Raw genomic sequence first — 23093 nt, forward strand, 5'->3', positions numbered from 1 at the left:
TGTGACTTGTGAATATGTATAATACATCCACAAGATCCATTTACTTGTCAAAAATAGACAATTCCCTATAATAATAGTTCTATTGTCATTAAAAGAAGACAATATTTGTCCATGAGAGGAGACACACCACTTGGATAACCTACAAGTAGGGGTACCAATCAAACTCGGGCCACTGGTGAAGGGAGTAACACTATAGGGTTAGACGGAACTTCAAAAGATGTAGGAGAGATCGGAGAAATAGAATACAATGGAACCATGGAAGAATATAGAGATGAGAGAAACCACGAACGACCAAAGATAGAAGGAGAAGGCATCAGATGCAAATGTTAAAGATGACTCAAAAAACTGAACATGACGGGAGATATTAGAAGGAGAAGGCAGCAGATATAAATGTTAAAGATGACTCAAAAAAATGAACATGACGGGAGATATAAATGCGACTAGAAGAAGGATCCAGACAATGATACCCTTTGTGATGTAGAGAATAGCCAATGAAGATGCAAGGAAGAGTTTGAGTTAAAGCTTATGAGAAGTATAAGGATGGATATGAGAATAATATAAACAACAAAAGGCACAAAAAAATGGAACCTCAAAGGGAGATTTAACTCCAATAATATGTAAGGACAAAACTGACCAATAGGAAGGGGGAAGACCAAATTGAAACAAAGATGCAAGTGCAGTCAATGAGATGCCAATTTTTGCATTTAGCAATGTCATTATGTTGAGGGGGTGCGAAAACATGCTTGAAACGTTTTTCAAAAGGAAAAAATAAAATAGAGAGGGCAAACAAATTATAAAAATTTTCGGAACAGTTAAAGCGTGGCAAAACAAAACCATTACCAAAACAGAAAACTAGGGTTTGCCAACTAAGCCACCCCTCGGGGTTATTTTACCTTTAAAATTTGTTATCGAAAGAGACCAAATAGTGATATTTCATGAGTGAAAAATCGAAAAAATAAAGAAAATTAATATAAAAAATAAAAAAGTTAAGAAATTATTAAAATAAATTAAAAATCCGGGGCCATGGCCCTGAGTCCTGCCTAAGAGTGGAAATGCTAGAACCCTTCAAATACATTGATTAGTAATTTTGTTCTTCGTTTTTCTTTGGGTAGAGATTAGGAAATATATCTATTACCGTGTTTTTTTTTTGTTGTTTGGTAACAATTTATTCGACCACATTATTATGATCCAACAAAATAAAATAGAACAATTTTGTTTTGTTTTCTTCATGATTCTTATTATATTTTTGTATTTTAAATCCCCTTTTAGATCTCTTTTCATATTTTCATTCGCATGATGTAAATTAGCTTTGCTTGTGGAGTTTTCGATTAGTTATTTATAAATTATAACCCTATGTCATGCGCTGCATCCTGATAAGCTGCGTTCTATCGTATCTAAAACCCTGGTTTAAACCCTCTCCCTCTATTCTCCGTTTCTTTGCTGACGTTTAGAAGCCGTTTTCATCCATCATCACAAGCAAACCCAGGAGAATTTGGGATGAGTTCCTTCAACAACAACAACAGCAACATGGACAATCTCCTCTTGCAAACCCTGATGGGTAGATTACAGCTTCGACCTCCTTATCTCCACACAAATTCTCACCTTTCCCAAAGTTTGGAAGATTTTATTCTTGATTCCAATTTAATTCCAGACGACGATGATGGTGACGATACCGATAGAACTCCCCTTGCCAAAGAAGAATCGAAGCTGGAGAAGGAGATCATTCGTATCATACTCACTGGAAATACCGAATCCTTGAAACCCAATTCAGGGCAAGCTGTTACGATCGGTGAACACCATGTATGTGTTGGGTTTCATGAGGATACAGGGTCTGATTATCGCGTATGGGAGTGGCATGGACATATAATGCTGTTTGATGAAGAGAATGGGTATTCCCCCGAATACATCTATGGGAATTACTTCGAGAGAGCTCCAGCGCTAAAGCGAACCCCTGATGCTGAAAAAGACAAGGAAAAGGTCGAGGAGAAGGAGGAGCCGGTAGGAAGCTTGGGGCTGAGGGAGTTGATTGAAGGTGGGGATTCAAACGGTGGTCGGATTCTCCATCGGAACATGAATTCCAGTTCTTTGAGGTGAGGATCTCGTTCTCCTCATTATTTGGTATTTTCCTAAATGGGTTTGGGTTCAATGCTGACTTCAGGTTTAAAAATTGATAAGTGAAAGCACCCTGTTTGGTGTTTGCATGGTTTTGAGAGTATGGTAAGATTGTCAATGCTTATTGTGTTATATGACCAACTCCGAAGAGGCTTGTCTTCAAGATCTTACCTGGAATGTACACTATTCTGTGCCCTCCCCCCACAACACTAAAGACTGTTCTGCTTGTGATTCGTTAATATTTTATTGCTCTAATTTTTATGTCAGAATTTTACCTCGGTTGGATTGACCTTTTGAGTTGCAGCTTGTGATTTGTTAATTGTATTTGCATTTTCATTATTACTATGCTATGTTGTATCTATTGCCTTCTTAGTAAAGATTTTCATGAACCAAACATTCCCTTAAATTCAATATGCAGAGGTTAAATTTTCTCTCCAGGCTGAATCTAGCTATCCATTCAATAGTATACTACTGACAACTCCTTACACACACACCCAAACTGATTATGGGCATTCACAAATAACACTTCACAACCCTCACAGGCTTTTACACACACAAGTGAAATGAATCAGTCAATATTGGCATAAACACTATTCCAGGTACTGGCACTTACACAAACATATAGGTTTGCACTGTCCTCATTGTGCCACGTACACTAGCAAAACCAATCAAGTAGGTGTCCCAGGGACATGGCTGACTGGCTTGGCAATGTCTTCTCATACAGACTGGCGCAATATTACTTTCGAAGTTGTTTGTAAATTTACCCTGCTGCCTAGAATGGCTAGTTTGCACACCCATCCTGCAGCACATATACTATAATATCTACAACAAGGTAATCGCATGTGCATAACACAAGATATACATGGTTCAGCAGTATACCAACATCCATGGGGTAATACCGTATCTGGTATTCTGTATCAACCCAATACACAGCTCACAATTTTGACTGTTGTAATGGCCCTGATGCTTCTACAGCCTGCTTCAACTTTTGGTATATGCCCTGCTATGTAGAACAAATAATCCAAAATCCCTATTTAATTACAACTAAATATTGATTCAGATATTTACCAAACATGTAACCTCAGTAAAATGCGAAAAGTTAGAGATTGACAAGAGGGTCTACCTCTGCATGTGTAAATCCGCTGATGATTTGTTCCCAAATGTGTTGAAGTTAAAGTACCAAGTGCCATGATCATCAATGAAGTCAAGCCAATCACCAGAACCCTTTATCACCATGAATTAGGTTTTTTGAACCTTGGATTACTTCATGGCAGAAACAAACTAGATGCACTTTCTACAAGCAGTAGAACTTACAAACTCCCTTTTATTCTCCTCAGATCAGTTCACAATAAGAAGTTACATTACTGTTGATCTATAAAATAGCCGCAATTATAGCTAATCCACAGTTATTACTTATTACAGCAATCAATCTCCTTCAACCTAATGTGATATCAGATTAAGGTTAACCAAATCCCAGATAACCCACAAAAAAGCAAGTCAGTCAACTGGGGAGCATAAGCTTCAACAGTAGGGTATGAACCTGACCCAAAAGTAGACTTACGGTTCAAACTAGAACTCAGAAATACAGCCAAGAGTGGGGGTTTCAATGATTGTCTAGTGCTGATCTTGGAAAGCTTAACCAAGCCTTAAGATACGGGCTAATTAAGTGGCTAGATACAAACAACAGCAGATATCAAAATTATTAAGGCTCTTTTTGGTATCAATTTTCATACTCATTTTTTCCCATTTAAAATAAATCAATATTTAAAAGCATTTCCATAAAAAATGAAAAATAATTTGGTAACTGTTGTTTAAAATTGATTATTGAATGGAACACAGGTTTGGCAAATGAATGTGTAAATAGTTTATAATAATTATAAATTGGTAAATAAGTGAAGAGATTCCACATTCACCAATCTTCCCCAAAACAATCCAAAATCAATGAAAAATATTGCGTTAGGGCACTTGAAGTTCTCAAGAAATGGATTAATAGTAGGTGAGTAAACTCTAAATCCCCACTCGTTCTCCTTGAAGCTTGTCTGTTTCTTCCTCTTCTTCTCCTTCGCTCTGAAAAATTGAGACGGCAAAGATTTTCTCTCTCTCTTCTACACTTCGTATTCTCTTTGCTTTCTTTTCTTCAACAAAAGAGGTCCTTTCGAAGAGTTGTATGTTCTCTTTTTGTTCTTCACCAGAATCTGCAATGGAGAGGACATGTGTTGCACAAGCAGGAGGGAAAAGTTCTCTTTTTTCCCCTTTTAAGGTAGGTCATGGGGAGGTTGGTTGAGACAGGATGGAGCTCCATTGTAGTAGGTAAGATGATAAACATTTAATAAGAGGATCATAGTCCTAGATTTCTACAATAAGAAGAGGATCAGCCTTGATCTTTTTTACCCCTCTCTTCCTGCATTGATGCAATTGTCTTTAGATTGTATCCTGTTGTCCACCATTATTACATATGAAGACGAGGATAAGAAAGCCACTGGAAGCATAGCATGAGCTTGGGCTGGGTGGGGTTGCAGGAGAAAGGAGGAGGAGGCTTAGGCAGGAAAAGGTTGCAGAGGAAGACGAGATGGTGGAAGCTTGGTTGTGGAAACTTGTGTTGTTTCTAATATTGAAAGTGAAATATCTAATGTATCCCTAAGTATTGGGTCTTGGGGGTAGGGGCTGATCAAACTTCAGTGCACAATGAACCAAAAGTTTTTTTTCCCTAGAATCTTTAATTGACTAAAAGTTCATCATGGTTTTCGGGGTTTTTTCCTATTCTTTTAAATAAAATTAAAGTCTCAAAATAGATAGAAAAAGCACATAAAAATGAGAAATTGTAAGAAAATTAGAATAAAAAAATAAAACCAAAAGGAACCTAAGTATAGAATATTGTTACTTTGTTAGATACCTTGTTAGATACCAAACCAGAACTGGTTGTGATCCAAACTTGGTTGAGTGGAGCTGGCAGTGAAGAGATCCAATTGTTAGACCTTTTAGGGTTTTCCTCAAAACCCTAATCAATAATAAAACCATGCAAGAACTAGAATACTATATTAAATTTAGGAAGTATTAGGCATACCTTACACCAAACGTATATTAAAGAAGATTGATGCAAACCTTGAATGCTAAATCTGCAGAGTGACGAAGCCTTCTCCAATCTCTTCATCTTTCTACCGTACCTCTTTCTTGTGGAGAGAGAAGAGAACAAAAAAACTTAAGAGATTGGAGGGATCCCATCATAGCTATTTATAATAGCAATCCCAAACCCTAGTCCACTTCCACAATAGATCGGTTTGGCCCATCTCAAACCTAATGGCAGTTCATCGGCCCGATGTGCTGAGACCCCCATCAATTATTAACCCAAATAATTAATCCAAACCCATATATTGCCTAGGATAAACCTAACAATCTCCCACTTGGGCTAGATTAATTACTCTGTTACGATAAATTGATGTGGCCATGGAATCTCAATCATAAAAATTTGCCATTAATCCTTGATCTAGTTAACAAGTTCACAAATGTCGGATAATAGTAAAATTTGTCTCATCATACGACATATTTCTTTCTATCAGTCACAACAGAAGTTTACTTACTAACTAAACCGAAATGAGATGAACAAGGAATATTTAATAATTGTGGTCACATAAACGACATTTTTCCTTGTCGATCCTTCGTCATACCCCTGAATATTGTCATATTCATGAGTTGCCTTGAACACCGTCACATTTAAGGCCAACACACATTTAGGCCCAAGGCCATGGTCAATAGTTAATCTGTCAATTATGATTAAAGCCACATTTGGATAATGGTAAAATTACCATTTCCAAAACATCACAACAACGAAACACAATTAAATTTATGCATGCATCAAAACATCCATAAGAAAATAATTCCTTCATCATATATATATATATATCATCATTCATTAACTCCCACTGAGTTCTCTCACTAAACAAGCATAAAAATTATCAAGAACAGATCATAAGATCAATTAAACTACCAAATAACAATGATGTGAGAGTAAAAGTTCAATCATTAAAACATAAGAACTACTAAGAGAAAAAGGTTTCATCCCCTGTATTACTCTTTCTTCCCATCCTTAGAGTCTTTCTTCTCAAGCCAAGATTTACGTGCATTACAGTCTCTCTTCAAATGTCCCTTTTGATCACACCAGTAACACTTAATATCATCATGGTTCTTCTTTTCCTTGTTATATGGATGATACTTGTTTTTCTTGGAAGAAAATTGTTTGTTTTTATAAAACCCACTAGCAGATGTCTTGTTGTGTTCAATTAGATTCATTGTCTCGATTGTTGTCCTTTTCTTGTCGTTTTCTTCTTGAGCACATATGGAAATATTGTCTTTTATGGTTTTTTTCTTTGTTTGCGCATTGAGTGAGGTTCTAAGCGTAGCATGACTTTGAAAGAGATTTGATAGCAAGATGAACTAGAAATTCATCATCGATCGTTGTCCCAAGATCTTTTAATTTATTTGCAAGAGAAGACATCTCCAAAAGATATTCTCTAACACTTCCCGTACCATCAAATGTAGATGAAGTCAGCTTGGACATCAGTTCTCCTTTCTCACCCTTTTGTGATAACTCAAACACTGCTTTTATCTCTGCAAGATATTCTACTGCAGTGTCCTTCATCTCTACACTGTCACGCATGGACTCAGGGATGATTTTTTTCATTATAATTAAACTTTTCTTGTTGACTGTCACCCATTCTTTATGCTTTGGCTTCCATCCCTACTCTCTCCGGGGAAAACTATAAAAGATGGGTAGATGAAATAAATGCTACACTTGGATTGCTTGATTTTGATGTAGCTCTGAAAGAGCTAAAACCTGTTGATATTTCCCCTGCAAGTGCATACGAGGAGAAGCTAAAGCATAAAGAATGGGTGACAGTCAATAAGAAAAGTTTAATTATAATGAAAAAGTCAATCCTTGAGTCTATGTGTGACAGTATAGAGATGAAGGACATTGCAGTAAAAAGTATCTTGCAGAGATAAAAGCAGCGTTTGAGTTATGACAAAAGGGTGAGAAAAGAGAACTGATGTCCAAACTGACTTCATCTACATTTGATGGTACGGGAAGTGTTAGAGAATATCTTTTGGAGATGTCTTCTACTGCAAATAAATTAAAAGATCTTGGGACAACGATCGATGATGAATTTCTAGTTCATCTTGCTATCAAATCTCTTTCAAAGTCATGCTACGCTTAGAACCTTACTCAATGCGCAAACAAAGGAAAAGACCTTATTTCCATATGTGCTTAAGAAGAAAAGGACAAGAATCAAGACTATGAATCTGATTGAACACAACAAGACATCTGCTAGTGGGTCTTATAAGAATAAACAATTTTCTTCCAAGAAAAACAAGTATCATCCATATAACAAGGAAAAGAAGAACCATAATGATATTACGTGTTACTGGTGTGTGATCAAAATGGACATTTTAAAAGAGATTGTAATGCACGTAAATCTTGGCTTGAGAAGAAAGACTCTAAGGATGGGAAGAAAGAGTAATACAGGGGATGAAGCATTTTTCTCTTAGTAGTTCTTATATTTTGATGATTGAACTTTTACACTCACATCACTGTTATTTGGTAGTTTGATTAATCTTATGATATGTTCTTGATTAAATTTATGCTTGTTTAGTGGGAGTTAATAAATTGATATTAATGGTATATATAATGAAGGAATTATTTTTCTTATGGATGTTTTTATGCATGCATGCATTTAATTGTGCTTTGTTGTTATGATGTTTTGGAAATGATAATTTTACCATTATCCAAGTGTGGCTTTAGTCATAATTGACGGATTGACTATGGCCTTGGGCCTAAATGTGTGTTGGCTTTGAATGTGACGGTGTTCAAGGCAAACCATGGATATGACGATATTTAGGGATATGACAAAGGATCGACAAGGAATAACGTCGTTTATGTGATCACAATTGTTGAATATTCCTTGTTCATCTCATTTTGGTTTAGTTAGTAAGTGAACTTCTGTTGTGACTGATAGAAAGAAATATGTCGTATGATGAGACATATATTCTACTATTGTCCGACATTAGTGAACTTTTTAACTGGATTAAGGATTAATGACAGATTTTTGTGATTGAGATTCCATGGCCACATTAATTTATCATAACAGAGTAATTAATCTAGCCCAAGTGGGAGATTGTTAGGTTTATCCTAGGCAATATATGGGTTTGGATTAATTACTGGGGTTAATAATTGATGGGGATTTCAACACATCGGGCCAATGCACTGCCATTAGGTTTGAGATGGGCCAAACCGGTCCATTGTGAAAGTGGACCAGGGTTTGGGATTGCTATTATAAATAGCTATGATGGGGTCCTTCCAATCTCTAAAGTTCTTTTTTTCTCTTCTCTTTCCACAAGAAAGAGGTACTGTATGAAGACGAGGAGATTGGAGAAGGCTTCGTCACTCTATAGATTTGGCATTCAAGGTTTGCATCAATCTTCTTCAATATACGTTTGGTGTAAAGGTATGTCTAATACTTCCTGATATATTTTATCACATTCTAGTTCTTGCATGGTTTTATTATTGACTAGGGTTTTGAGAAAAACCCTAGAAGGTCTAACATCATCGTCCTAGATTTCTACAATAAGAAGAGGATCAGTCTTGACCTTTTTTACCTCTCTCTTTTTGCATTGATGCAATTGTCTTCAGATTGTATCCTGTTGTCCACCATTATTACATGTGAAGACGCAAACGAGGATAAGAAAGCCACTGGAAGCATAGCATGAGCTTGGGCGGGGTGGGGTTGCAGGAGAAAGGAGGAGGAGGCTTAGGCAGGAAAAGGTTGCAGAGGAAGACGAGATGGTGGAAGCTTGGTTCTGGAAAACTTGTGTTGTTTCTAATATTGAAAGTGAAATATCTAATGTACCCCTAAATATTGGGTCTTGGGGGCAGGGGCTGATCAAACTTCGGTGCACAATGAACCAAAAGTTTTTTTTCCGTAGAATCTATAATTGACTAAAGTTCATTATGGTTTTCGGGGTTTTTTCTGTTCTTTTAAATAAAATTGAAGTTCAAAATAGATAGAAAAAGCACATAAAAATGAGAAATTGTAAGAAAATTAGAATAAAAAAATAAAACCAAAAGGAACCTAAGTATAGAATATTGTTACTTTGTTAGATACCTTGTTAGATACCAAACCATAAGTGGCTGTGATCCAAACTTGGTTGAGTGGAGCTGGCAGTGAAGAGATCCTTTGCTGATAAGTTCAACTAATTCCAGCCAAGGCTTGGGAACTGATTTTGTTTGAATGTTTTGGCTCAAAATTTCTGCCACCAAAATATCAATGGAAATTGGTATTTTTCTAATACACCATAATAAATCATTTTGGTGGGTTTAGGTCAAATTAAGGCTTGGAACTTCATTGAAATCCTAATTTTAGCCATATAAACATATTTAAATGTTCAATTTTTGCTTTCACACCCTTGATTGTTGGTACTTGATTGAATTTGAATGTATAACTAGACTTTTTGACATTCTTGATGTACTAGAGGACATACGTAAATTTGCAATTTGAGCCATTAGTGAAGTAATGATTATACTGTGTTACCAATTATGCTTAGTAATTAATGCATAAGCCCATTTAGTTGGGGTAAGGCTGAGTTGCTGTATAAGCACATACTGTTGAATGTCATTGCTAGGTCAATCCATTAGTACTTCAATCTTTCAGTACTCTCTTAAATACAAGTGTCTAGTAAGGCAGTAAGCTAGTGACTGAGTTACCACTAAAATATATTTAATTAATCTTCATACAGTTAATATAACCCATAACCTTTTTAGATTTTTGTTGTAGGAAGATCCATTTCTTGAAATAGGGGAAAAAAGTTACATTTATAGGGTGAAAAAATGTCGACACTATGAGGTCATAGGTTGGTTTATGATTTTCAATGAATATCAAAACTATTACCATGAGGGGTGGGCCTTGGCGTAACAGTTGGTGGACAATAGCTGTAGCTTGAGGTGAAGGAATCAAAACAGCCTCTCAGCAAAAATTGCTGGGTAAGGCTGCGAGAACTGCATGGGGGGGGGGGGACTTTGCTTTTGCGGAAGTCTTTGGCATAGGGTTCGCCCTTATTAAATCTATTGCTATCTAACATGTATTGATCATATTTTTCTCCCCAAAAAAAGAAAGATTTGGAGAACATGGCTTACTTGAAAATGAAGAACAAACTCGAAAATTGAGCCTAGGAACTTCAATGATGCGATTCCCTAGGTTAGGTTGGAATGACATCATTAAAAATAAGCTTAAATATTCAAGAAGGCGTCACATATGGCCTCCCAATTTGAAATTTCATTCATAGGACACTCAGTCCAAAATTTTGACTGATACCGTGAAGATATGGTCTGCTTAGAAGGACAAAACATTTTGACCAAAAATTTTGTTGCCCTTTCTTTGTTAGACCTTGTGTTTGTGTTGGTGCTTGCGGAAAATACTCAAAAAATATTTGAGATATTGTCAAGTTTTTGAACCAGAATTCTGATGCACTAGTTGGGAGATATAAAGGTATCACCAAATTAGAAGGTTAATCCGTAACACACACACACACACACCCCCCCCCCCCAAAAAAAAAAAAAAAAAAAGAAAAGAAAGAAGAAGAATTAGAAGGTTAATTCCTGCAGGTCAAACCAACCATCAACTTGAGCTAGAATTGGGTTTGAGTGAAAGCCCTGGTGTATCTTTTTTGTGCTTCAAAGCTGGGCAGATTCTGATGGTGAAAGTCGGAGTTATGCAAGCTTTTGTAGAATAGAATAGGAAAAGCAGAGCCACAAGCTGTGAGGTGTTCTGGCTTTTTGGGTGTTGCTTTGTTTCTTCAATCAACAGCTTATACCGCTTACAAGATAGGCAGAGCAGGGTTGACTGATGCAGATCCAGCCTTAAATTAGGCTCTCTTTCCTAGGTTCACTGGATGGGTGTCCTTTGTAATCGGCCAACTTGTTGGACCTAAAACATGGGTACATGGGTTGATGAATATGAAAATTACCTATACTTGGCTTTATATTTGTCTAGTGCATATTTGAGTTGATGCATATTTTTTACAGCTGATGCATGTTATTTAATTAGTCCTCGATGAGGCTAATGCATGTTATTTAACTAATCCTTATTAGAGTTGATGGAAAGTCCTTGTGGGTTGATTATGAAACTCAATGCCAATTAAAACTTCTATTTTAAGAAGGCTGCTGATTTCAGCTCAAGTTTGTTAAGAGTCCAAGTCCACTTAGGAATATCTAACTCTGCCTTCCAACTTTCTCACAGTGAACTCCCATTTTAGTCATCCGCCAATGACGCTTACTCAACGATACTCTTGTGACCACCGTGAGTGTGTGTATCATTGACAGTGTTGACAACAATGGCACCAATTGCCATATTCCTGTCGAAGAGTTAAATCTTGTCCTATCCAGCACAGCGTGCAACCCCAATGCTGTTCCTCTGTATAAATACTGCTTCTGTTTCAGTATTTATGCTTGTGTGGACTTCTGGTTTTAATTTTTTTAATAGTTGGCTGAATTAATCCAATAAAATAATACAAATCAAGCCACGTAATTATTAAGCTAGCCCATTAGCTGAACCATTAAGTCACTTATCAAAGTGGAAGTTCAGTTCCGATCCCAATGTGCTCGGCAGATTGATGGTAAAACACTGAAACATCAGTACACAACCAGCGAATATTTCAGTCTGCCTTCCAACTTTTCTTACCGTGAACTTCCATTCTAATCATCCACTTATGACTCTAACTCAGCAACACTTGCACTATGAGCATGTGTATCATTTATCGTGTTGACATTAATGACTACACTGTTTGCTATGTCCCTGACAAAGAGTGAAATCTTGTTCTATCCAGCACAGCATGCAATCCCCACACTGTTCCTTCCTATAATTGTTGCTTCTGGTTTAAGTATTTTTGCTTTTGTGGACCTCTGTGTTTAGGTTAATTCCCCTTATAATAATTGTTTTTTGCTGTTAGGGAGTAATGAGGGTAATTTAGGAATTCCATGTTAGAGAAAGTAATAAGTGTTAACTAATCTAAGGGTAATAAGCGAAAGAACTGCAGGAAAAAACCAGCGATAGTTTGGAATCCATATTGGACTCAACCGTCGGATTCCCCCCCCTTTGTAATAGTTATTTTCCTATATAGATTATAGAGAAGGTTATCTTTCGAGGATTCTCACATCGAGAGTGGGATCTCTCAATCTTTTCTCCCATTCTTTTCTTCCTTCTTATTCTTGAGTTCTCCTCCTATTTTTCTGTTTGATTCACATGGTGCCAGAGCCAGGGTATTAAGAACCCTACAGATCTTTGTGCCACAGGCTATACCTTCTCTGTTTTCATATTACACTGCTGTTGCTTTCTGCAGTCGTTTTTGAGAGTCGTATACAAAATTTTCGGTAATTTGTGGTAGCACTCGATGCTTGTTTTTGAAGATTGGATGTAAGAGCTGGTTCATACTAATATGCAGATTGGGCTGGTTCACCAATTGATAGGTTGTGGACTATAGGCTATTTTACCTTTGTTGGAGGAAACCTTGTGTCTGGGAAGAGTAAGAAGCAGACAGCGGTTGCTCGATTCAGTGCAGAATCAAAGTGTCGTGCTATAACAATTGTCAATGATGTGTATTAAGCAATTTTCGGGAGAGCTTGGCTTTGACCATGAATCACCTATGTCTGTTTGGTGTGATAAGCAGGCTGCTATCTATATAGCATCAAATCCAGTTTTTCAGGAACAAACAAACATATTGAAGTAGACTGTCACTTTGTTCGTAAGAAGCTACAGCAAAGACTGATCTCCACTCATCATGTTCAAACCGGAGGACAATTGGCTGACTTGCCAAATCCTTAGGGGCTTGAAGAGTTAACTATATTGTAACAATATGGGAATGTTTGACGTTCATTCTCCAGCTTGAGGGGGAGTGTTAGAGAGTAATAAGTGTAATTGAGGATTGCCATGTTAGAAAAAGTAAATAAGGGTTAGTTAATAAGGGTACTAAGGGTAGGAAAGAACCAGCAATAGTTTGGAGTCCATATTGGACTGAATCGTGGGATATTTCTTTCCTTTCTTTGTAAAAGTTATTTTCCTATAGAGAGAAGGTTATTTCTTGAGGATTTTCACATCGAGGGTGAGATCTCTGGAATTTTTTCTCCCGTTCTTTTCTTCCTTCTTATTCTCGAGTTCTTCTTCTCCTATTTTTCTGTTCGATTCACACTTGTCATTATGTTCAAACCTGTTTCTCTAAGGATGCAACACCAACGAGCATGGTTAACAGGCCATCATTCTAAACGTGTCAACACTTGTGACCACTATGAATGTGTATCATTGATTGTGTTGACATTAATGAGTAATGACTACACCCATTGCCATGTCCCTGACAAAGAGTGAAATCTTGTTCTATCCAGCACAGCATGCAATCCCCGTGCTGTTCCTTCATATAAATGTTGTTTCTTGTTCAGTATTTATGCTTGTGTGGACCTCTGTTTTTAGGTTAATTCCCTGTATAATAATTTGTTTTTCCTGTTAGAGAGTAATAAGGGTAATTTAGGAATGCCATGTTAGAAAAATAATTAGGGGTAATATGGGAAAGAAGGGTAGGAAAGAACAAGCAATAGTTTGCGAGTCCATATTGGACTCAATCTTGGGGATTTTTTTTCCCTTTTTCTGTAATAGTTATTTTCCTATATAGAGAAGGTTATTTCTCGAGGATTCTCACATCGAGAGTGAGATCTCTCAAATCTTTTCTCCCATTCTTTTCTTTGTTCTTATTCTTGAGTTCTTCTTCTCCTATTTTTCTGTTTGATTCACATGGTGCCAGAGCCAGGGTATTAAGAACCCTACTGATCTTTGTGCCACAGGCTATACCTTCTTTGTTTTCATATTACAATGCTGGTACTTTCTGCAATCGTTTTTGAGTCTTATACAAAATTTTTGGTAGTTTGTGGTAGCACTCTATGCTGGTTTTTGAAGATTGAATGTAAGAGCTGGTTCTTATTAATATGCAGATTGGGCTGGTTCGCTCATTGATAGGTTGCTGACTATAGGATATTGTACCTTTGTTGGAGGAAACCTTGTGTCTAGGAAGAGTAAGAAGTAGATTGTGGTTCCTCGATCTAGTTCAAAATCAGAGTGTCATGTTGTAGTACTTGTCACCTGTGAGTTGATGTGGATTAAGCAATTTTTGGGAGAGCTTGGCTTTGACCTTGAATCACCTGTCTCTTTGGTGTGATAATGAGACCAAGGAACGAATCTGGTTCGTGGTTTCGCGATATTTCGCCCCCAAGTGGCTTTTCAAATTTAAAAAATGTGAATTTTAACAAGTCGTTCTCAACGGACTCAACACTTTAAATAAATTAATGCAAAAACGTCACACTCACTCGGTCAAATAAATTAATATAAAGTTTAAAATAACCTGCAAAACATCACAATCGGTTAAATAAAATAATATGTTAATATCCTGCGGTTAAGTAAATATATATTTGAGTGGTGTGTCGGCATTAATGCTTTACCTTTAACTCATATTTTTAAATAAATAAAATAAAATATCACGTGGTTACAAATCAGCAACCGTCAATGTCAAATCATTTTTAATTTTTACCAAAAATACTATTTTTAACGGATGAAATGATGGACATTGGAAATTTGGACTCTGGCGGTCGCGCATCGTCTTCTTCCTTTTCTTCGTTCTTCATAGTTCATCTCTTGGTTTCCGCGAGATTTCGGTATTCTTCTCGTCGCAGCTCTCATCTTTGCCGGGCGCTCGGGTGGCCGTCGCCGGCCGGGTCGCCCTTCCTTGGTTTTCGTCTCGATCGCCGGTTCGCATTCGCCGATTGCCGGTTTCGCCAAATCTCGCGTTGTTAATCTCGTTTCGCCCTGGTTTCGTTTCGCCGGGGCGTTTTGTTCCTGTACTTTCCATGAATGAGACTACTATCCATATAGCATCAAATCCTATTTTTCATGAACCAATAAAGCATATTGAAGTAGACTGTCACTTTGTTCGTGACAAGCTGCTGCAAGGACTGATCTCCACTCATCATGTTCAAACCAGAGGACAATCGGCTGACTTATTCACTAAATCTTTAGGAGCTCAAAGAGTTAACTATATTGTAACAAGCTGGGAATGTTTGATGTTTATTCTCCAGCTTGAGGGGGAGTGTTAGAGAGTAATAAGGGTAATTTAGGAATCCCATGTTAGAAAAGTAAATAAGGGTTAAGTAACAAGGGAAGAAGGGAAAGAAGGGTAGGAAGGAACCAGCAATAGTTTGGAGCCTATATTGGACTCAATTGTTGGATATTTCTTTCTTTTTTTTTTTGGAGTTTTTTTCCTATATAGAGAAGATTATTTCTCGAGAATTCTCATGTCGAGAGAGATCTCTCGAATCTTTTCTCCCATTCTTTTCTTCCTTCTCATTCTCGAGTTCTTCTTCTGCTATTTTTCTGTTCGATTCACATTTGCCATTATGTTCAAACCTGTATCTTGAAGGATGCAACACTGGCAAGCATGGTTAACAGGCTATCATTATAAACATGTCAATGTTAGATCATGTCTTTAACAAGTTACTGCTTTGTACTTAACTAATAATGTTTATGTGGCTTTACTGATAAAAAATGTGTCATAATATGTTTATCCACGCACACCAAAAAAGAAGAAAAAAAAGACGTTTTACAATTTTATTTCATACTGGGTACTACTTGTGTTGTAAAGGGGGAATACTTTGGGGCTTCTGATCCAGCAACAGTCATATTACATTCTTGGTGAGTTGCTAATATATTTAGCCATTTAGGTGTTTCTCTTTTATCCTTTGCACGTGTGGATGCAAAACCAGTTCTGGCCTTCTAGCTTTGTGGGAAGCATTTGATCATTGTGGATCTGACTGACTAGGTCATTATAGCTACACTAGTGGAAGAAGTTAATTTGCAAATATTGATTAGAACTGGTGTTTGGATTTAATGAACCTGCACTGGAATAACACTCTGGAGCTTGTTTACTATTCCTTCTCCCACCACCCTGTGAACTTCTTTTTCTCCCTAAAATTCTTCTGACATTGCCTAGTTTACCTTTCCTCTGAATCTTACAGGTTTTAGGTGTGAGGACTAGTACTTGGGTTGGACCAAGAGAAGAACCGTTGGGGTTTGAACTTCGAAGATGAGTCTGCATTTTCTTCGGTCTTTCTGACATTATGATTTTGTTCATCAGTGTCTCAAGTTGAATATGCCCAAATACAGAGGTAATGAAGGAAAAAGTTTTCTTAGTAAAAAATAGAATGAGTGGTGGCATGGTGGCGCAAAACGCCTTTTTTTTTTTTTGTTCTTTCACAACTTTTGCAGAGATTGCGAAAGTATGTTTTTCTCAAATACTTAGCACTTTATCCTTTCCAAATTTATTGATGGGATGGTGATATTTGGATGATGGGCTACTATTATCAGTTGTTTGAGTTTCAAGCTACTGCACGTATTACTGTATTGCTGGTGTTTTTATGACCTGTTATATGTTATTGGTATAGATAAAAGTATGGCATCAATAGAGATGCATTCTCCCCCTCTCTTTCTTTCTGGGTTAGTGGTTTTCTTTTATGGCTCGTCAATTATTTTGTGGTAAACTGAAGCAGCCCAAGATTAAAATTCTTTTTAAGAGCAAATGATAAAGATATCCCAAAATGGCATTGTTTTACTCTGTTATGTACCCTCTGTCATTTACTCTTGTTTGTAGTAAAATGCCTGGAAGTAAGATGAGGTTGGAACTCTTTATTCTCTTGTAATGGGTAGTGGCATGAAACTCTTTTTTTTTTGCTTTTTTCTTTTTTCTCTCTCCTTTTTATCATGAACTTCTAGACTATCTCACGTGTTTCATTACATTTTTGTTCGTAGACAATTGTTTTTCTGTTAGAACGGATTTTTTTCTTCTTATTGTTCTTGAAAAACATTTTTAAGTCATAAGATAATGTTTGATAAACTCGTTTTGAAATTGTTTTAAAAATGTAAGAGAATCTAAAGATGTGTAAAGTCCAATTGTAGACTCAAAACTTCCTTTTGCATCCAAATTTGAGCTCATCTGATTGAATTTTGGGTGATCCTATTGGCTAGTTCTGCAATCTGTTTTACAAGGAGAAATCCAGTTTCGGCCAATTTTGGGTGATCCTAGGTTGGGACTTAAGCTATTGTTTTAAAATAAACAGTAAACAATGAAAGAGTAAATGCACATTATCAGATACAGTGATAGATGGGGGTATTTATAGGCACGGTTCAATGTGTATCGTTGACACCTGGCGATATATCGCTGTGTCGCTGGGGGGCAACACGACTCTCCCCAGCAACACGATATTTACCATATATTGACGACATATCGCCCCTGTGTCGGCGATATATCTATAGTCGATATATCTATATCGATATATCACTGAAAAATACATCCATCATATATAATTGTATAATGAATTGTAAATTTTAGTACATCTCTTTACTACTTGTCTTCCTGTCTTGATTGTTCCATAGGTCTTATTACTAAAATTCTTTCATTTAATTTTATCACTACTTTGTTGTTTTGGCCAAAAAAAAAATTGTTCCATGGGACAAAATCCTACCTCTTTGTCCTATCAATGACATGTTTCTTTTTTGAGAGCTGGAGTTCCCTTCGCGTCTTGACGTGGATGACTGAGGCTGGGCTCATCCAGACGTTAGCTCTGGCAGCCGCTGCGACACATGGTCGAGAACTTGGCTTGGGCATGGCTTTTTGGGGATGAACCCCTAGTCCAATTTACTTGGGTTCAATTAAGGATCGGACGTGGCTTGGAGTCAATGCCTTGGGTAAAATTGGCATAAACCTCCTTTTCTAATGTGCGAATTTCACGAAAATTTTGGCGACATCTACTCAAATAGTTTCAGTGATACATCTTACATGCCCCAAATTTATTAGCTATTAAAGCTTTCAACAAAACTGGCACAGAGCCATGGCTGAGACAAGTGAGGAGAGAATAGAGAATCCCTTGTGATTTTGACCACTAAAACTGTTAAGCTAACAACAATTCTGCATTTTAATGGGGAAATGCCAATTGAAAACAGAGAGGTAGAGCTGAACTAGTGAAGTCTCAACATAAATTGTTTTAGTGTAGGGGAAAAATCGAAACAACTCTGCATCTCGTCACGCTCCTTGGCCTTCTCAATCCATAAATTGTGAACGAGACAAAGGAGAAGTTGAAGGTTTTCTTTGTTTTCTTCCTCTCTTCTAGCCATTTTCTCTAGTATTTCGTCAGTTTCGACGATTTTTATAAATGTTTACTTTTGATGTTTTTTTATATATGTTTTTGGCTAATTGGGGAAAAAATGACGAATTTTCACCCTAAATTTGGCAATACGTTATACCATGTTTTCTCTACTCTATAAAAGTCACAAGTTGTGTGATAATATACAATATAAGTGCTTTGAGGTGGTCCATTAACCAATCATCATCAAATTACAAAATTCTTATCAAGCCTATCAACAGCAATGTGATCTCTTGAGGAATTACCAAAGTTAATGGACTTATCTGAAACAACAAAATATGTAATTTAATGTGCTTTTTTCAGTGATCCAGTGTCATCACCCCACTTTCAACTTTCACTATCGTGCGAAAATGTCAAAACACAAGAAAGAAAAATCTTATCCAAATATAGAAACATAAGAGTATGATATCCAGTTGATCGTGATTGTTCATTTACCTTGAACCAATTTTTTTTTTTGCTTATTTACCACTATCTCTAACAGTTTGAATATCAAAACCCTAGTCAATTTAATCTAGAAGTTCGTTTTTTTGGTAGAAAGTTCGTTGCAGTACTTTATCATGAGTTCACTCAGTGAAAAAGAAAAAAAAATTTAAGTAAAAAAATTCGAGTACGCAAGAAAGCGTAAATAAAGAACACGGAAATTAAAACAATCCTACCCGTCAATTGCCGACTCTTCAGATAAAAATAAATCCAACGCTCCAAAATAAACACACGACAGCGATCCGCGTCAATTCCTGTTAACCAATAGAAAAGTCATAGTTCCTTCTATAAGTACCTAAAATTAAAACCTTCTTATTTTCTTCCATCTAACTTTCAGACTTTCTCTAGCTTTCGCAGTTAAATCTTCTCTGTCCGTCGTTTACGTTTTGTGTATTCGTATTCTCGTAGCGGTTGATAATGGCTCCCAAAGCAGAGAAGAAACCCGCAGAGAAGAAGCCAGCGGAGGAGAAGAAGACGGTAGCCGAGAAGGCACCTGCGGAGAAGAAGCCCAAAGCCGAGAAGAGGTTGCCGAAGGAAGGTGGCGGAACCGAAATGAAGAAGAAGAAGAAGACCAAGAAGAGCACCGAAACCTACAAGATCTACATCTTCAAGGTTTTGAAGCAGGTTCACCCTGATATCGGTATCTCCAGCAAGGCCATGGGGATCATGAACAGTTTCATCAACGATATCTTCGAAAAGCTTGCTCAGGAGTCTTCGAGGCTTGCCCGCTACAACAAGAAACCTACCATCACATCTCGAGAGATCCAGACTGCTGTTAGACTTGTTCTTCCGGGTGAATTGGCGAAACACGCTGTTTCGGAAGGAACCAAAGCCGTCACCAAATTCACTAGTTCGTAGAAAACGGGTTGTTTTCCCCCCTCACTTTTTGTGATTCGATCTAGATTAGATACAATTTTAATTCAGGCGGCAGAGGGGTTCGATTATGATTTTGTGAATTTCGATCGTTGCCTGGTTAGGGTTTCTTTGAGGTGGTTTTGTCCTCTCTCCTTAAGGATGGATGCATGCTGTAAATCTCTCTTTTACTGAAAATTCTGGAACATTCAAGTTCATGTTTGTTGTGTTGCTAAAAAAGTAGCATTACATGCTTTTCTTACTCTGGTATTTTTATGAGTTGTCTAAACGTTCTGTCTTCTCTAATCTGAAAATCGTCATTTCAGATTGAAACTGAATTTGCTGGGATGTTTGTGATCGTTAATTCGCAGGTATTGTGGAGTAGTAACTACTTACTTCAAGACTTGGCTGTTAACATTAGATCCCATTTGCGAATTTTTGGATGATGAGACAAATTTGGAAACTTCGTCTGCAGTTGGTTTATATTTCTTTTGTTTGTGACTCTCAGTGTTTCCTTTTTAAATTTTTCTACAAATGAGAATCCCTTGGTGTTTCTTTTTTATATTTTTCTGCAAATGAGAATTGATCAGAATAGATTTAGTTTTCTAACTTAGTCATGGAAAACTATAAATATGTGTTGTGCTTCTTGATGCTGCCAAACGCAGAAGAACACACCTCTTGCGTGCTTCCTTACCCAAGTTTCTTATATCCTGCTCGCTTTGTGAAGATGCAATTCATATTGTTGTATGCATTCATGCTTTGCTAGTGCATTCTGGGAGCAAGCATTGGTATCAAATGAGACATTCATACTATTGAATCTGTTTTCTACTTGGAATTGATTCCAAAAATGCAGAACAAACAGAACCGTGCAGTTACCATAGTGATTATGGTCATCGTCCCAGTGCACATAATGTACACAAATCTCTGCAATCCAGTGATTGGATCAGTGCACTTAATAAGTATTCCTAACCATTTATTTCCATAGATCAATGTTGGCTGCATTTTCTGCAGTGAAAGCACAGACCATACCCTTCTGATATCTCACTCTTGTAGTTTTATGAACTTCAGTTGCTGGGTTTCCTTTAAAAATCGTAAATATAAGTGCCTCACAGCCTCCAGTAGACAGTTTAAACTGAGAATTGAGGTTTGAGGCTGCCTTGTTTGATAACAGGAAAGCTCTAGGACTCGGTTGAAGCAGTCTTGAACATGTTTGGGTCACCAATTCTGATCTGACAAGTTGTAAATCATTTTATTAATGTTCCAGAGGATTCTTTATTATTGGTTTTATAGCAAGATCAGATTAACATTCTAATTGCATTGCTGAATTCCACTATATTTTATCGGTTCAAATCTGAAAGCATAATTAGTGTCTTTTTCTTTTTGGGAAAAAAAATTAGTGTTATGTTCCCTATATAATACCTCTGTTACTAACTCCAGATTTCCATTAGATTTTTATCAGGATTTACTCTTTTCATGTATTATTTACCTTCGTCCAGGTCTTAGGTTACATTGAAACCATGGAGCGTGTTATTCAGTAAGTCATGTCAGCAAAGATGAGAATGCAAAGATGAATCATGAATGTATGAAAAAGTATAAAAGCTAAAGCAAGAAATAGACAGATAAGAACTGATTTGGGAGTGTTGGGTTGACCCACCTGGGTGATGAGATGGTCATTTGGGAGGCAAACTCACTTTCTAGTAAAGTGAAATAGTGAATGTGAATTTGCTTTTCCAGGAGAAAGAGTTAGTTGTCATTTGGAGGTGATTTCTCGTTTAGTTTTTTGAGAAGCTCTCTTGGGGGTAGAAATGTAGTCATTTAGAGGTTATTTCTTGCAATTTCTTGAGCTTTCTTCTTGTCGGTGGCTTATAAGTAGTATCTAAACTATTGGAAATTGTATTTGGGCATCATAAAAGTGGTTATGTTCTTGTGGTTTAGAAGTAATATTTAAACTATTGGAAGTTGTATTTGGGAATCTTAAAAGTGAGAAAGAACCATTGTTTGATTGTATTCTTGTTTATTTTCTCGAGGGTTTATTCTCTCCTTTGATATTGTTTGTATTCTTGTGATAGCTTTTAATCTCATTATTCATCATAGTGGAAGTTCTAGCTGGGATAGATTCTGTGATTTTTACCTTCACATTGAAGGGTTGTCCATGTTAAAATTGTCTATGTTTTTGTGGTTGTTATTCTTTCTCTTTTTTCCTTTTTATTTTTTAGCTCTTTTACCATCAAATCAGCAACAGGGTTTGCTTTTCTGAAGACATGTTTGAATCGTACGGGTCCATCACCTTTGCATATCTTCCTTTCACCCGAACACGAGGAATTAAGCTAGTGATGGCATGGCGTTTGACTAGTCCGACAACACCAGAAGGGAAAAGAAATCCTTCACCATCGCCACTTGAATGCCATCTAGAGGTCCACTTTTAAAATTGGACAATATGGAATTTAACGGGTGAAACTTCCCATTTGAATCGCCAACCACATCCCCCATCTGAGTGAAGCCTCCTCTCTGCCCAACAGCAGTAGCAAGTAAACCAGCCTAGAGCCCATATCTTCTGTAATGGTGAATCCACTAGCTTGTGTGATCTCTGTTCGTTTCTGCTTGTCAATAATACTTTTTGAAATTAGAATTCTGGTCTTCTCAATGTTGACTTTGCTCCCAATAGTGCTACAAATTTTTTCTAAACATTCCATATAATAACCCTCCCAATTTGAAAAGGTTTCCTAGCTCTACTAGAGATAATATCTTGTATGCCATGAGTTGGACGTTCATTACATAAAACAAGGAGATATGGGGACAGGGGGTCTCCTTGCCAAATTCCACGAGAAGGTTTGAAGCTGTATGTGGCTTCCCCCATGCCCCCATTCCAGAGGATTCTTATACTAAGAAGGGGATATGCATAATGCTATAACCTCCACAAAATAGTACGGCGGTCTTGCCAACAGGAGGGTTCCTTTAATAAAGCTCCATCCGATCCTGTCATAGGCTTATCTCTAAGTCGATCTCTATCGCCCTAAACTGTTGCTTATTAGTGCTTCTCATTGATGAAAGATCTCTTGGGCAGTGATAATATTTTCTTGAATGTCTCACTGTCAACAAATTAACTTGGTTTGGTGCAGGAAGACTTGGCATATATACTCCTTGAGTCTGATAGTGATGGTTTTTGTTAGAATTTTGAAGCTAATGTTGCAAAGGGAAATAGGTCTAAATTGTAAAATCCTATGTGGTTTGTCAACTTTTGGAGTCAAAAAGTAATGAGCGTCTCATTGAGCTTACTATCTAGTTTGTCTCAAATGCACCTCTTATCATCTGGAATAGCAACCCTCTTAGAGTTTCCCAGGAGTATTGACAGAGTGTCATGTGGATCCCATCTGGT

General features: G+C 37.1%; 2 protein-coding genes across 2 annotated transcripts; both read left to right on the plus strand.

The window, feature by feature from the left end:
- The first annotated feature begins 1335 nt into the window (after positions 1–1335).
- LOC149023450 (uncharacterized) lies at positions 1336–16744 on the plus strand. The gene is made up of 2 exons (XM_089143985.1): positions 1336–2090; positions 16205–16744. Exons 1-2 carry the CDS (start codon positions 1498–1500, stop codon positions 16209–16211), a joined length of 600 nt encoding a protein of 199 aa, XP_089000111.1. The 5' UTR covers positions 1336–1497; the 3' UTR covers positions 16212–16744.
- A 2451-nt stretch (positions 16745–19195) lies between these two features.
- On the plus strand, positions 19196–21405 carry LOC149023451 (histone H2B). The gene has a single exon (XM_089143991.1). It carries the CDS (start codon positions 19283–19285, stop codon positions 19721–19723), a length of 441 nt encoding a protein of 146 aa, XP_089000117.1. The 5' UTR covers positions 19196–19282; the 3' UTR covers positions 19724–21405.
- The last annotated feature ends 1688 nt before the right edge of the window (positions 21406–23093 follow it).

Source organism: Hakea prostrata, chromosome 2, assembly GCF_041222555.1.
Source record: "Hakea prostrata isolate BN-2017 chromosome 2, UWA_Hpros_2, whole genome shotgun sequence".
NCBI classification, from domain to species: domain Eukaryota; kingdom Viridiplantae; phylum Streptophyta; class Magnoliopsida; order Proteales; family Proteaceae; genus Hakea; species Hakea prostrata.